General features: G+C 38.1%; 1 protein-coding gene across 1 annotated transcript in view; it reads right to left on the reverse strand.

Annotated features, from left to right (window-relative positions):
* Positions 1-16999, reverse strand: part of BCAR3 (BCAR3 adaptor protein, NSP family member) — a 157193-nt gene that overhangs the window by 104410 nt on the left and 35784 nt on the right. The window contains exon 3 of the mRNA XM_044672004.1: positions 5833-5872. Within this exon, the coding sequence (XP_044527939.1) occupies positions 5833-5872 (40 nt within the window). The remainder of the gene's footprint in view (positions 1-5832; positions 5873-16999) is intronic.

Raw genomic sequence — 16999 nt, forward strand, 5'->3', positions numbered from 1 at the left:
CCCACAGCCACTCCTCCTCCTTTTTGCATCTTGTGGAAACTATACTAAAGAGAGATAGGAAAAAGTAATGTATGACCTCATCCCCAAGCAGGAAACCTTGCCCTTACAAAAGGGTCTGGGGGTCGTGGCGGAGAACCCCAAACACCCTGACCAGCTCCCCTCCTTTCGAGAGGATTAGAATTGTCCCTTTGCAAGCTGGGGCAATTCCTATCACTGCCAGACTTGGACAAGAAACAGTCCAATTGTCTTTTTGATTTTTTTTCCTCTCATAATAGTAAGAAAGGACAGAGGAGTATATTATCAGGCATTCAAACTAGAATCATAGCAGGAAATCCACACTAATCTGAAAAAGAAATGGCCTCAGAAATCATCAAAGCATTATAAGTGTTAATAAAATTATTTATAATTATTATAAATAAATGCTAATAAAGAATGTTATTATTTATATATTATAATTAAATAAATGCCAATAATGTTATTTATATTATAATTGCTATAAATACATGTTAATAAATAAGTTATTTATATTATAGTTAAATAAATGCTAATAAACAATAAAGCATATTAAATTTAAATGTTATTTATATTATAGCCATAAATAAATGTAAACTATTGTTTATATCATAATTATTATAAGTAAATGTCAATAAATAAGTTATTTATATTATGGTTATGAATAAATGCTAATCAATAAAGCATATTAAATGTTAAACAAGTTATTATTTATGTTAATTATAAATATTGTTAAATAATAAATTTTATACTGTAGTCATTATAAATAAATGCTAATAAATTATTTATATCAGTTATAAATAAAAGCTAATAAACAATAAAGCATATTAAATTTAAATAATGCACTTCTCAGCTGTGTGACCCTGGGCAAGTCACTTGACCCCCACTGCCTACCCTTACCACTCTTCTGCCTTGGAGCCAATACACAGTATTGACTCCAAGACAGAAGGTAAGGGTTTAAAAAAAAATTTAAATAATGTTACTTATAAATAAATGCTGTTAAATAATTATTTATTATAATTATTATAAGTAAATATTAATAATGTTGCTTATATTAGTTATTATAAATGTTAATAAATAAGTTGTTTACATCATAGTTATAAATAAATGTTAATAAGTTGTTTATATTATAGTTGTAAATAAATGTTAATAAGTTATTTATATTATAAATATATGCTATTCAATAATAAAGCATATTAAATGTTAAATAAGTTACTGTTTATATTATAGTTATTATAAATAAATATTGTTAAATAATAAATTATCATTTATATTATAGTCATTATAAATAAATGCTAATAAATAATAATAATAAAGCATATTAAATGTTACTATGTGCCAGGCACTAGGCTAAGTGCTAGAATATTTAAAATGTATTTATTTATTTTTCTAAAGTAGCTATGATGTTTAATTCCTCAGATTCTCACAACTCATTAAAGCAAAGGTCCTTACTCTGACATCCATGGATGGATTTCTGGTTTCAGGCTAGATTTCATGGATAGTTTCCATGAACTTGGATATGAAAAAAAAAAATTACAACCTATTTTCTGATAACCCCCCACTGCAATTTAGCATTTTCCTATCATTGTGACCCCCCCAAAAAAAATTATTCTGAGATCATAGGCTTCATTGGATTGCCAAAGTGATTAAGACTTGCCCAGGGCTCCTCAGGTTGGCCCCTATAGGTGACTTTCTTAAAGAGTTTTAGCCAGGAAAGGGTGGGGAGATAAAGGATGGAGAGCTCAGTGGGGATAAATGAGGCTATTTTGAGGATGGAGAGGCACTGACATGTTAGCAGGCAGAAGAGAAGTGGCCAGTCGATTCTGAGAGACTGGGACAGCGATATGCTGGAGAAAAATGGGACAGAATGGGATCAAGGATGCACAGACAGGTGTGCTCTGGCAAAGAGAAGAGCCACCTCATTATGTAGGGAAGGAGGAGGCAGGAGCAGAAGCCACCCAAGTGATGTGAGATGGGGAGGAGAGGAGAAGGTACTCTAAGTGAATTGTCTCAATTTTTTCAGTGAAGGATGAATTTGAACTAAGGTCTTCCTAAGCACAAGCCATGTCAAAAATATCAAAACTAAATAAAAATCCTTAAAATTTTAACTGTTTTGCATCTGCTTTCTAGAATGATGCCTTTGGCTCTGCCAAAGAAACTCTAATCTGATTCGTATTTAACAACGAATATGTGACCTTTGGCTTGGCCCAGGTGACTTGATCCCTGCAGGGACCTGTAGAGAGGAACTTGGCCCTTCTTCCCACCATATGTCCTCATTTCCCCTTGATAGTGTCACCCTGTCTTTTCAGGGATGGCACCTTCCCTCTCACCAGGGACAGCCAGCTGGCCCCTTCTGCAGAGTCCATTCATGGCCCTCCAATCCCCAGCCAGGATCAACACCTGAATGATGGCCAGCCTGAAGAGTGATGCAAGGGACACGGGCTCCCCTCAGAGCCCTGGGTAAAATAGCCTTCTGTAGACCTGTGGCTCTAAAGCCAATGCTTTGACAAAATCCTTCAAAAGCCCAAAAGACCAACCTCCCATCAATCCATGAGCCATAGCCTTTGTCCTAAATAATTGAATTAGAGAAAATATAAGAAATGAGGGTTTTTTTAAAAAATTTAAACAATTGCAATGTTTATGGGTGAAAGGGAGGCAATATGGTATCACGGAAAGAGCCCTGAAGTCTGGTCCTGGGATCAAATCTTGCCTCTGGAGTTTACCTTCCTGACGTTGGGCAAAAAACAATCTCCCTGGGTTTCCATTTCCTTGTGGAAGAACTATTAGATGACCTCTGACGCCCTTCAAATTTCACATCTACAATCCTATGTTCCCTTTCAACAATAGGATACCACAAAGGGAATAAATCTAAAAAGATATTCTAGAGACAGTGAGGCCATGGAGGAGCTAGAACCCTGGGCCTGGAGTCAGGAAGAGATGGGCTCAGCTCCAACCTTTGATACTTTACTAGGCAAGTGACTGCACAAGTTAGTTAATTTTTTCTGCCTCAGTTTCCTTAACTGCAAAACGAGAATAATAATAGCGCTCAATGTATAGGGTTGCTGTGAGAACTAAATGAGTTCTCACCTATATAGCACTTTTGAACACCTTAAAGTTGTCTATACATTCTTGTTTCACTTGTGTCCGAACTCTTCATGACCACATTTGACATTTTCTTGGCAAAGATCTTATTTCCTTCTCAAGTTCATTTTACAGATGAGGAAACTGAGGCAAATAGTGACTTGCCCAGGGTCATACAGCTAGTGTCTGAGGTCAGACATGAACTTAGGAAGATAAGCCTTCTGGACTCCAGGTCTGGCACTCTATCCACTGTACCATCTAGCTGCCCCTATAAATGCTACCTTTGTATAAGATATTCCAAATGATCCCAGGGTGGCTGGCTTAGAGTTTGAAGTCACAAGAGTCCATCTAAAAGGACGCCTATTATTTGAAAGATGAGGAAACTGAAGACTAGGGACATGGATTTATTTATCCAAAGTAACATGAGTAGCAAGCATCTAAGGTAGCATTCAAACCCAGTCCCTCGGTCTCCACAGTGCTCTTCCCACTTAATCATGTTTCCATATAACCTAAGGGTAATGGCATACAAATAAATCAAATCCCCAATAAAACCAAGACTTCACTTTTTTTTTTTAGCCCTCACCTTTGTGCAGGAGGAAAGTTTGCCACACCTGAGCTACATTCCCAGCATCCTTTTAAGTTATGTCCTCATTTGATGTCCCCATTTGAGGCTTGGGAGATAAATTCGTCTTGAGACCCACACTGCAGGGCTCTTTTTTTAATGGAGCTTGTGCTTTTGGTAAAGTCCTGCAGGTGTGGGACTCTGGCTCTCTGTGCTCTGTTCACTGGGCTAAAAGAATTTTTTTTCTTCCTTTTCTCATTTTATTTATTATTAAATACTATATAATAAATTCTTTTTTTTTTCACACCTTCTAACTTAGGATCAATGTTAAGTATCAGTTCCAAGGCAGAAGAGCAGTAAGGGCTACATGATGAGAGTTAAGGGACTTGCCCCAGGTCACACAGAAAGCTTCTAAGGTTAAATTTAAACCCAGGACCTCCCCTCTCCAGCCTTGCTCTCTCTATCCATCGAACCACCTACCTGCCCCTAACCAAGTCTTTAACCAACACAATTCACCTTAAATTAATTATCCACATTAAGAGAAGGAGACACTTCCTAGTCTTTCCCCCATTCACTGACAGAAAAGCTAAAGGAGGAAAAAAGGGTGAATTAGGTGGGTGGGCAGGAATACAATGAAAATAAAATAAAATAAATTACAGACGATTAAAAAAGAAGCCAACTATAGTGAAATATATTAGTAGACAGACTGCGATCATCTGTCATCTAGAAGAGGTTCTAGTAACGAAGGTAATTTCGAAGTTGTGATGAGTACAAATGATATTTCTAACTAACAATAACTTGGATGATAGGAAAATACACAATTACTATTGTAACAAAAATCACAAGCACTGTTAGTACTTTTGTGGTTTGTTGTCTTCCTTCGTAATTGAGGGAAAGGCTAAACTTAAGTCAGAGGTCAGTGAAGACAATTTGTCATTTTTTTCCCCCTCAGTTCAGAGATATCCACACCGAACCCCCCAGTCTAACCATGGACCCTCAGATAGAAACTTCTGATCTAAATAATTCATAAATGGAATAACTTGCCCTTCGGTAGTTCGAGATGTGGCATAGGACTGTGACAGAATTGTACGAATTCTATTGTAAGAAATTCTACATTGTAAGAAATGATGAGCAGGTTAATTAAAGAAAACATGGGAAGATTATGAAACCTGAAATGAGCAGAACCAAGAGAACACTCTATACAGCAACAGAAATATTGTTTGAAGAATGACTTGTGTCTGTCCACCTCTAGAGGAAGGACTGATGAATAGAAATAGGCAAGACTGTTTTACATAGACACATCTCTTTTTATCAAATGCTGCCTTCTCTAATGGAAGAGAGAGAGTTATCCAGGTAGCTTAATGTAAGAAATTAATGAATCTAATTTAACTCTTCAAAAATAGAATGAAGTCAATTCTAAGGGAAATAATTTTTCATTCTGTTTTACTTCAGTAGCCACGTGCATAGGTAGAAATAGAATATGAATAATTATAAGCAATTTGGTTATATAAATTAGAGTTGTCTGCATCTTAAGAAGTGGCTCGCCTTAATAATGACAGATCTCAAAAAAGAAAAAAGGATGGAAAGAGTCTTTCTGATGATAGAGAAAGTACCCACCCAACAAATATTAACCCCACTGGGGAGAAGCTCATCTCTCAACCCCAACTCAAAATAAAGAGGTTGGGCAGCCCTGAAAAAGCCAGGCAACAGAATGGGAGAAGCGCCCAGGCAACTCTCCTGAGTCTTCTCTTCTGACAAAAAAAAAAAAAATACTAAGGTGACCTATTACTAGAAGAGATTTAAATGTTAGAACAAAAAAAAAAAAAAAAGTATTCTATCTACCAAACACCAAAGTCATAGAAGAAATCTGAACAAATCTTTAGCTAACCAACAAATAAATAATCAATCAATCAAACAATCAATCAAACAAACAAATAAATAAGTAAAAAGATAAGTAAATAAGTAAATAAATGAATGAATGAATGAATAAATAGGTGGATGAGTGAGTGAATGAGTAATAAATAAATGGAGATAGATAGATAGATAGAGGAATGAATGTCAGAACCAGTTTCTTCTCCATCATCCTGTGGAGCCTTGGTTAGCAACACTCACTTGGAAATGGAAACCCTGTGAATCATGCTATGCACATGATCTGGGTTCTGACCATCATGACCTACCTTCACATATTCCATCATTGGGTCCAGGAGATGCGGATCCCTGCAAGGGGAAAACAGAAATCAGTATAATGTTTTCTTTTACTGAGAAAAATGTCAGAGGATTATTTTATGCTTTTTGATACACTTTATAAAGCTGCAAATTCACATCCAAGGAAAAAAGTCACCCAGACAATCAAGCTTCCAGGAGAGTTGTTCAATAGATTTCTTGTCAAAAAAAAAAAAAAAAAAGCAAAAAGCATTGATGCTTCTGCAGCTGGGTGGCAAATATACAGCTGTTTTTAAGCATAAAAAATATACCAAGAATGATGATTATCTGTGAAAACTTGGCTACTCTCAGCACTGCACTGATCTGGGACAATCGTGAAAGACTTATGACAGAGAATGCTCTCCACCTCCAGAGAAAGAACTGCTGAAGTCACCTTTCACATCAGTTTATCTTTGGTATTATTTTGGGATATGGGTTATGTATGGCTTTGCTCTTACAACAACGAACAATATGGAAGTGTATTTTGCATGATGATAAAAATGGGAAAAAAAAAAAAAAGAATATCCTTTCCAGGCTTTATCCAGCCTGGAAACTTCTTATTGCTTAATAGTTAAAAAAAAAAAAATACCAAGAGTAGTAAGGTAGCTTGGGATAGAGAGCCAGGCATGGAGACAGGGGATTCTGGGTTCAAATGTGGCCTCAGATACTTCTTAGCTGTGGGACACTATGCAAGTCACTTAACCCTAATTGCCTAGCTCTTATCACTTTTCTGCCTTGGTACCAATACACAGTATTGATTCTAAGATGGAAAGGAGAGAGAGAGAGAGAGAGAGAGAGAGAGAGAGAGAGAGAGAGAGAGTGTGAGTGTCTGTGTGTTTCTGTGTCTGCCCACACATATACCTGAAGAGCTCAAGGGAACATATTCTTAAAAAAAAGTCTAGAACACTAATTGTCCTTGGCTCTCCTCTCTAACTTTTGGTACACACATTTCTCAACCTCCTTCTAATTTCTTGATCTCTGAAACTGAAATAGCATCTCATCTTTACTTCTTTCATAACAAGATGTAACAATCAATTCATCTAAAATGTTTAGGTAGTAAGAACTGGGGTGGGTGGGCTGGTAGAGCAGGGAAGCTTGAATGAGGGAAGTTAATTTCATTTCTTTTTTCATGGACAGAAAGAGCTGAAAATGGACCTTTCCTCCAACACATTAACCAGGTTGCCAATAATTAAATCACCGAGGGAACAGCCAAATGATTTTAAAGTAATGAAAAGTGTGTCTTGTTAATGAGGTATAACTCAAGTAAAGAAATAGGCAAAAGTCAGGATAATTGAATGGGCTTTAAAAGGAAGGGCTGGCAATGATCTTAATGGAAAGAACAAAAGAGCAGGGCTTCCATTTCATTCTGGGTTTGCTTTGGATATTGGCTTCCCTCTTGACTGTACATTTGTTTTGTACCGGGATTGCCAACTAATATTTCTGGATTTCTGCCCTACCCCTAATTAAACCATCTCCCTTTCTTTAAAGGTACTTCCCTTTTCCTCATAAGTAGACCAGAAGCCTCTTTGAGCCCTAGGAAGAAAGAAAATTGCCAGAGGATGCATTTTCTACTTTTTGTGTGCGCAGATGGCCTAAAGCCCCAGAGGCTGGGGTCAACAACCCCTGTGGTCACAAATGTCATTAGCAACCTGTAGGTGCTACAAGCAGGACCCGGGTGGGAAAGAACCAATCCTCCCAAGTCCATATCCTACACAAATTCTTCTGGGATAGGATTGCTATCTATTGGGGTTCCCTACCCCAGAAGTTGTTGTTGTTGTTTAGGCATCTCAGTTATATCTGACTCTCTATGACCCCATGTGGGATTTTTCTTGGCAAAGATCCTGGAACGCTTTTGCCAATTCCTTCTCCAACTCATTTTACAGATGAGGAAACTGAGGCAAACAGGATTCTGCGACTTGCCCATGGTCACACAGCTAGTAATTATCTGGGGCAACATTTGAACTCAGGTCTTTCAGACTTCAGGACTCTATCCACTGGGCACGAAGAAGGGGCTATTATTTTCTTCATTTTACAAATGAGACAACTGAGTCTGAGAGAGGTTAAATGATTACCCTGGATGGAACAGCTAGTCAATGTCTGAGGCCAGATTTGGACTTGAGCCTTGCTGACTCCACATCTAACCCTTCTGCCCTCTGGGTCAATTCCACCAGAACTAAGTGCTGAAACCTCATGCCATGACTAACCAAACCTGTTTTTGTTGCTGACTGACCCTCAAGTGCCTCATTTTCCCCTAAGATCAAACCTAAGCTAGCAGAGGGCCGGCCCAAAAAGCTCTGTCCCACTGCTGACCCAAGGCTGCCCCTGGCGTTTGGTCTTTACAACTATTCTCCACTTCCACGTGCCTCCTTTCCATGTGCATATTCCAGCTAGATAGAGTGGAGACTTGTTGAGAATGTGAATTCTTGTCTGTTTTTGCTTTGTGTCCCCAATACTGCCCAGAAGTGTCTTGAACATAGCATCCTTTGTGCATTGAGTATTGGCTGGTGGATGGGTTGTTGACTGAAATAAGGGGAAATAAGATAGAAGAAGAAAGGATGGAAGAAAGAAGGAGGGAAAGACAGCTGAGTAGCACAGTGGCTAGAGTGCCAGGTCCGGAGTCAGAAGGACTTGGATTCAAATCTGGCCTCAGATGCTTCCTAGTTCCTGGGAAAATCACTTAACCCCCATTGCCTAGCCCTTATCGCTCTTCTCCCTTGGAATCAATACAACTACCGACTCTAAGCTGGAAGGTAAGGGTTTAAAAAAAAGAATTTTTACAGTTGGTGAAACGGATAATCAGACTTGCCCAAGGTGACACTGATGATAAGTGGCAAAAATGGAACCCCAAATTTCTGCTTCTAAATTCAATGCTTCTACAATGCTCACTTTGTGTCAGGAACTAGGGATAAAGCCCTCACCAGCCAAAGGCTTCAATTCCAAAGTCCCCCCCCCCCCCCATACTCTAGGTCATCTCGAGTGGTCTTAATTTGGGAGACTGAATGATTCCAAGAGGAATTTATGTTAAGCCTCAGGAACAGGCCGCCATTTTTCATTCAGGGTGCCTTTGAGAACCATGAAAGGGCTAACCTAGGGGCCTCGAAGGTCTCAGCAGTGCCTGCAAGAGTGCCCTGATGAATCCTTGATAGGTTATTGGGGGGAAAAATAATCATAGGCTTTGGGTGACTGCAAACATCCCCAATTTTTGTTCTAGAGCATAAGGAAGACTATGATGATGGTGTGGCAAGGTGAGAGAAAACAGGAAGGGAAGCTATCAGAACCAATTCTTTAAAAAAGTCTTATCTTCCATCTTGGAGTCAATACTGTGTATTGGTTCCACAGAAGAAGAGCAGTAAAGGCTAGGCAATGGAAGTTAAGTGACTCACCCAGGGTCACACAGCTAGGACGTGTCTGAGGTCAGATATGAACTCAGGACATCCCATCTCTAGGCCTGGCTTTCAGTCCACTGAGCCACCCAGCTGCTCCCCAGAACCGATTTTTTTAAAAATTAATTTTTTTGATTTGGGAAAAATTTTAATTAATTAATTTAGAATGTTTCCATGGTTGCATGATTCATGCAGAACCAATTTTTATAACTATAATTAATCGGGGTTATAATGAAATAAATGGGGAAAAGCAAAAAGCTATGATTTCATTTCACTTGTTTAAGAAACAAAGGATTACTACTCACTTCATAGATCAGGAAGCTTTTCAATGAGTACTATAACCTTAGGGAGTTGTCTGACAGTTTAGGTTTAAGAGTTTAAGAGTTTAGGATTAAGAGTTTTAAGAGTTTAGGTGACTTGGCCAGGGTCACACTGCTGGCATTTGCCAGAGGGAAGAAGAATTCAGACTCAAGTCTGTAAGGCCCACTATGCTATGTTCTCTTCTAAAATTAAAAAAAAAAAAAAAAAAAAAAAAAAAAAAAAAAAAAAAGCAAAGACAAAACACAAAGCAAAGAATGCTCCAAATTCACCGAGTTTGGAGAGCTGGCTCATACCCAATTAAGCTATCTTTATTTGTGTTGAGGTTGAAGAGATAAAACTGTCTCTGTCTTTTTCTTCACTGCAGGTTAGCCATATAAAAAACTTGTCCTATCATACCCTCCTTTTTTTATGAATGAGTTTCTAATTATCCCCAAGAGACAAGGCAATAAACATTCCTTGAAGCAGGAATTTACAGTCTCTATAAAAATAACCTCGGGAAATAAACCAGTGTAGACACAAAAAGGTCTTTCGTCTCAACCAGTAACAAACTCTCATGCCTATCAATAATAACGTTGCCAATGAAGATACGAGTCTTTATTCCAGAAGGTTGGGGGGACACCCGTAGGAGGAAGCATTATCAAACAGATATGCTTAGCCTGTAATGAACCAGCAAGGGATTAGGCAGGAGGGAAATTCTATTCTTCACGACGTAAGCGTTTCAGGAGAAAACGTTGGCCAACTGGGCAGCAGGGACGCATGAAGAGTTTCTGCCACACAGTCAAGGTTGAGTACCCAGATAAGCAGAGGACGATGGGGCACAGTGACTGGGGAATTAGAGGTTTCAGTTTCCACAAAAAGCAAACCAACAACAATGAGAAAGTAGCTATTTTAGAAGACTGGACTAATCGGGTGGCCTTGATGGGAAGACTCCCTGAAACCTTGGCGATCCACGAATCTGTGCACTGGGCACACTGTTATCATTTTACTGTTGAGTCAATCATTACAAATATAATGTTTTTTCTTACAATGATTTAACATTTTAATGAACAGATGTCAATTGGAGGGGATAAAAATGAAGTGTTAAAGAGGCAGGACTGCATCATTAATAAAGACTTCTTTGGAAGGCAGGTGGGTGGCTCAGTAGATAGAGAGCCAGGCTTGGAAATAGAAGGTCCTGGGTCCAAATTTGACCTCAGACACTTCCTAGCTGTATGACCCTGGGCAAGTCACTTAACCCCATTGCCTAGCCCTTAACACTCTTCTGCCTTGGAGCCAATACTTGTATTGATTCTAAGACAAAAGGTAAGGATTTAAAAAAAAAAAATCTCTTTTCTAGGTTAAAGATTTCCAGTGTATACCTTTGACTGGCCTTCCCATAACATGAACTCAGTCCATTCTTATTATTCTCTTCTTATTTAATCTGCCTTGTCTCCCTTGACTAATTTTAGTGGAAAAAAATAATTAATTAATGATTAAATTAAAAGCTAAATTTAATTAATTAAAATTAAGTTTTTTAAGTTGTCACCATAACAACAGCTCACTTGAGATTCACTTAAATGCTTTGCTCACAACAGCTGTCTCTAACAGGGACTGCAAGTGTTATCACCCATTTTTTCTGATAAAGAAATGTAGGGTCAGAGATGGTCATCTTGCTGAAGGACTCGTGGCCACGAATAGAGGAACCATAACACAATGGAGAAAGAACAATGATTCTAGAGCCTGAGGATTAGTGTTCAAAACCTACCTCTCCTATGTATTACTTGAATAATCTTGGTACTGCCTAGATGACCTTGGGCAAGTTGTTTAAGCTTCTCAAGTCTCTCATCTGAAATTTGTTGCTGTTGAGTCATTTTGGGGTATGACCAACCCTTCGTGACTCCCTTTGGAATTTACTTGGCAAAGATACTGGAACTGTTTGCCATTTCCTTCTCCAGCTTATTTGACAGATAAGGAAACTGAGGCAAGCAGGATTAAGTGATTTGCCCAGGGCCCCATAGACATTAAGTGTCTGAGGCCAGACATGGAAAATGAATCCTCCTGACTCCACGCCTGGCATTCTATCGACTGTGCCACCTACGTGTCCCTCAGCTGTAAAGAAAGGTCCTATAATGAAGTATCTTCTAAGGTCCTTTTCAGCTCAAAATCTGTGATCCTATCTTAGACCAGTGACTCTTCCATTATACCAGTGGTTCTCAAACTCTTTGGGCTCAAGGGAGCTTTACACACTTAAAAACTGAGGACCTACTCGAAAAACTGCTTTACGTTGGGCATAGCTGTGGATATTTATTGTATTCGAAATTAAAATGTCTTAGCATTATTTTGAAAATTGTTTTGAGGAGCAGCTAGGTGGCTCAGTGGTCAGAGTGACAGGCACAGAGAAGTTAGATCCTGGGTTCAAATATGACCTTAGACACCGTCTGGCTGTGTGACCTCAGGCAAATCGCTTAAGTTCAGCTTGCCTAGCCGTTATTCTTCTTCTGCTTTGGAACCAATACTCAGTATCATTTCTAAGACAGAAGGCAAGAGTTTAAAAAAAGAAAAAAGAAAATTGTTTTGACTTTGAAGGCACCTTTATAAGACCTCAGGGAGCCCAGGAGGGCTGCTTCTGGATATGTGAGGTTGAAACACTTTTCATGGCTTGCATTTATGTTGAGAAAGATGTTATATATTTCAGAGAATCAAAGTCCTGGAATTAGAGATATCAGAAGCCATCTAGTCCTTGAGTTCTAAATGTCCAGTTTAATTATTTACATACAAATAAAGGCTCCAATCTCATTGTATAGGTAATACCTTTTGCAAACTTCAAATCGCTAAATAAATGATGAATTATTATCCTGAATAATCCATTGAGCTCTTTCTCTCCTTTCCAATAGAAATCCTAACAACACCACCACCTGCCCTCCATATACCCCAATGGCTCCCTATTACCCTTAAGATAAAACAAACCAACAAAAAAAAACACAAGATAAAAGTCTCTTCCCTCAAAGAGTTTACTCAACTGGAGAGAAACATCCCTGCTGACATTTAAGTCATGGGAGAAGGACACTAAAGACCTACAGAGGGTAAACCTAAAGGTGGGGATACCCAAAAGAGGGATCAGAGGGGAGGGGAGATTAAGTAGATAAGGATTGGTTAGAATTAGCCCATTATTTTCTTCAAACCCATGAAAAGTTTGGCCTTCAGACTACAAACTATTAGTTAAACACTTGCAAACAGAATAGTAATGACCTCAAGGCCTGAGACACAAAGAACCAAAACTGGCTCCTAGGATGGAAGCTCTCCACCAGAGAGGGACTGAGAACTATTCTCTGTAGCAGGTTAAACCTTTTCCCCTTATATTGCTAAATGGACCATTTTTTTCTAATGTCCTGAAAGGAGAAACTTGAGCACAATTACCCCAATTCTGAATTAGTGGGATTTGATTTAATGAGGTTTTGAGTCCCATCAACCACTTACATATCTTCAGCTTTCAGTTCCTAAATGTCCCCTTACCAGCCAATCAAAAGTTTATTTTCATTTATTTATTTATTTTGGCCTTGTGGGGTTTTATTTAATTGATTAATTTTGGGTATTTCCCCATGGTTACATGATTCATGTTCTTTCCCTCTCCCTTCCCCCCCCCCCATAGCCAACAAGCAATTCCACTGGGTTTTGCATGTGTCATTGATCAAGTCCTATTTCCATACTATTAATATTTGCATTAGGGTGATTGCTTAGAGTCTACATCCCCAATCATGTCCCCATCAACCCATGTGATCAAGCAGTTGTTTTTCTTCTGTATTTCTATTACCCACAGTTCTTTCTCTGGATGTGAAAGAAGGTTTATTATTTTTAAGAGGTTTGCCTTACCTCTTAAATTCCTCCAACAGGGACAGCTAAGTTGCTAGGTGGACGGAGAGCCATGCTTAGAGATGGGAGGTCTTGTGTTCAAATTTGACTTCAGACACTTCCTAGCTGTATGATCCTGGGCAAGTCACTTAACCCCCATTGCCTAGTGCTTACAGCTCTTCTGCCTTAGAACCAATAATTCCAAGACAGAGGGTAAGGGCTTTTTAAAAAAAGGTTTTTGACTCATTCTATAGCAGAAAGGAAATTTAGTTAGATCCTGGGTTCAAATATGACCTTGGGCAAATCACTTAGGCCCAACTGCCTAGACTTTATTACTCTTCTGCTTTAGAACCAATACTCAGTATCATTTCTAAGACAGAAGGCAAGAGTTTAAAAAAAAAAAGAAATGGATTATAAATAAAAGAACGAAGGACAGAAGATCTGCAGTTAGATAAGTACTTAACCTTCACTATTTGAAATTAAGTTTATTGAAACCAAAAAGTTAAAATTTTATCCCAATATTATTATTTAAAACCAATACTTTCTATCTTGAAATTAATACTATGTATTGGTTCTAAGACAGAAGAGCAGTAAGAGCTAGCCAAAGGGGGTTAAGAGACTCACCCAAGATCACAAGGCTAGGAAATGTCTGAGGCCATATTTGAACCTAGGAATTTTCCATCTTTTCTGGGCTTGGCTCTCTCTCCACCCCATTAAAAAAATTATCTATTCTAATCCTTTCTTTCTTTTTGTTTATTAATTTATTTAAACCCTTGCTTTCTAAGTACTAGCAAGAACTAGGCAATTGGAGTTAAGTGAATTTCCCAGGGTCACACAGCTAGAAAGTGTCTGAAGTTAAATTCGAACACAGGACCTCCCATCTCTAAGCCTGGTGCTCTATCCAATGTGCTACCTCCAGTAAGATTCTGTATTACATATTATTATAAATAATTCAAGATGAAAGAGATTTTAAAAATTATTAGAAGGATCCATGGTCTGTTTAATTTCAAATGAGTCCATTCTCCCTCTAAACTGTGCTTATCAAATTAAGCAGGCCATTTGATATCAAAATACTTAAATTCTTTATAGTTAATCTAAGGTTAGGATCTGAGTGGGACAACCATCAACTCAAAATAAATCTTTGGACACTGTCACAGTATAGCAGAAGCTCTTTTAGGTGCCAGCTCTTTTATTTTATTCTTGGGAGAACAGGCACTCACAAGTTACAAGTGTTACAGAGATGGATAGACTGTGGTACATTTGAATGTAATGGAGTTCTCTACTAGCAACAATGCAATGATCCAGGATAACTATGAGAGACTTATGAGAAAGAACACTATCCACATTCAGAGGAAGAACTGTGGGAGCAGAAACACAGAAGAAAAACAACTGCCTGAGCACCTGGAAGAATGGGGATATAATTAAGGATATTGACTCAAAAAGAGCACCCTAGTGCAAATATCAATAATATGGAAATAGGTCTTGACCAATGACACATGTAAAACCCAGTGGAATTGTGTGTTGGCTACGGGAGGGGGTGGGAGGAGGGAAAGAACATGAATCCTATAACCATGGAAATATGTTCTAAACTAATTAATTAAATAAAAATTTTAAAATTAAAAAAATATCCCCTATCTTCAAAGAAAGGAAGAGATATTCTCTTATCTCCTTTTTAGAGATAAGACTAATCCCTTTAAGAAACAGTACTGTATGATCTAACCATTCTGGCTGGCCATTTGGAACTATGCTCAAAGGGCTATAAAAGAATGCCTGCCCTTTGATCCAGCCATACCATTGCTGGGTTTGTTCCCCAAAGAGATCATAGATAAACAGACTTGTATGAAAATATTTTTAGCTGTGCTTTTTGTGGTGGCAAAAAACTGGAAAATGAGGGCATGTCCTTCAATTGGGGAATGGCTGAACAAATTGTGGTATATGCTGGTGATGGAATACTATTGCGCTCAAAGGAATAATAAACTGGAGGAATTCCATGTGAACTGGAATGACCTCCAGGAATTGATGCAGAGTGAAAGGAGCAGAGCCAGAAGAACATTGTACACAGAGACTGATACACTGTGGTAAAATTGAATGTAATGGACTTCTGTACTAGCAGCAATGTAATGACCCAGGACAATTCTGAGAGATTTATGGAAAAGATGCTACCCACATTCAGAGGAAGAACTACAGGAGTAGAAACAGAAGAACAACAACTGCATGGGTTGAGGCAGACATGATTGGGGATGTAGACTCGAAACTACCACACCAATGCAACTAACAACAATTTGGAAATAGGTCTTGATCAATGATACATGTTAAAACCAGTGGAAATGTGCATCAGCCATGCGGGGAAAGGGGAGCTGGGGGGGGGGTGTGTGTGTGAAGGGGAAAGTAAGAGCATGAATTATGTAACCATGTTAACTTTTCTAAAAAATAAATATTAATAAATGTTTAAAAAAAAAAGAAACAGTACTGTAATTAGTTTTCTTTTTTTTTGGTTGTTCTTTCCATCTCTAAAATTGTAATAATCATGTAGACTATCCTCTGAGTTCTGCTTACTTCTACCTCAAATCCATGCTTCTCTGTATTCATCATATTCACTGTTCCTCTCTTGTAGTGTTATAAAATAACTATTTATTAGGTTCTTTTATGCATTTTACCCAGGACCTTTATGATGTCATAAAATCTGGAAACTATTTCCTTCACCCCTTGAAATATCTGTCAATAACAATCAAAGTCATCACAATTTGTACCACAATTTTTAAAGTCAATTTTTAGATGGCCAATAAGCATCTATTTTACTGCAAGTTCTTTTCTACTACAAAAAGCGTTGTTTTAAAGATTTTGGTGTATAAGGTATGGGCCCAAGGATATGCTAGAGTTAGCTAGATATTGTTCAATTTTAAAGTGTGTGCACGTAAACCTTGGAAATTGTGGAATCTACAAATAAGGGCTTGATTTATTTTGTTAATTGCCTAGACCTAAGACAGTGATTGAGAAAAAGGTCAATAATACAGATTAAACTGAAAAGTGTATTTTGCATACTTTCCTTTCCTCTTCTCCCAGTTGGTCGTTAAACATTTATTAGCATGCTTCTAACATATGGTTCTGAGTAATTCCTCATTGCTTTCCAGAATGATCGGACCCATTTGCAGCTCTACAAACAATGCATTAGTATGTGGTGAAGCTACATTTAACTTCCTCAGATCTAGAAGTTAGTTAGCAAAAGGGTAAAGATTACTGCCAGTAAATCCCCAAATATGGGGAATGGACACAAGGGATAAGCTTTTATTTTTGGACTGGGGTACTATAGGGGGTGAGGAGGACAGGCTGTCAGGATAAGTTGATGGTAATAGTAATCACCTTAAAGGTCTACTGAATAAAGCTTCAAGGTCTCATAATAGAACCTGAATTGCCAGTTGGGGGTTAAATATATTTTTTAAAAAATCTTTTTTTATCTCTTCTAATCTCTTTTAAGATTAAAGAGCTGAATTTGGATCCTGGGAATTTGGAGACCTGGGTTTTAATCCCAAAATTGCCACTTACTCTCTGAGGAGCCATGGGCAAGTTGCTTAACCTTTTGGGGGCCTCAGTTTCTTCATGTGTAAAATGA

The sequence above is a fragment of the Gracilinanus agilis genome, chromosome 4 (assembly GCF_016433145.1).
Source record: "Gracilinanus agilis isolate LMUSP501 chromosome 4, AgileGrace, whole genome shotgun sequence".
Lineage (NCBI taxonomy): Eukaryota > Metazoa > Chordata > Mammalia > Didelphimorphia > Didelphidae > Gracilinanus > Gracilinanus agilis.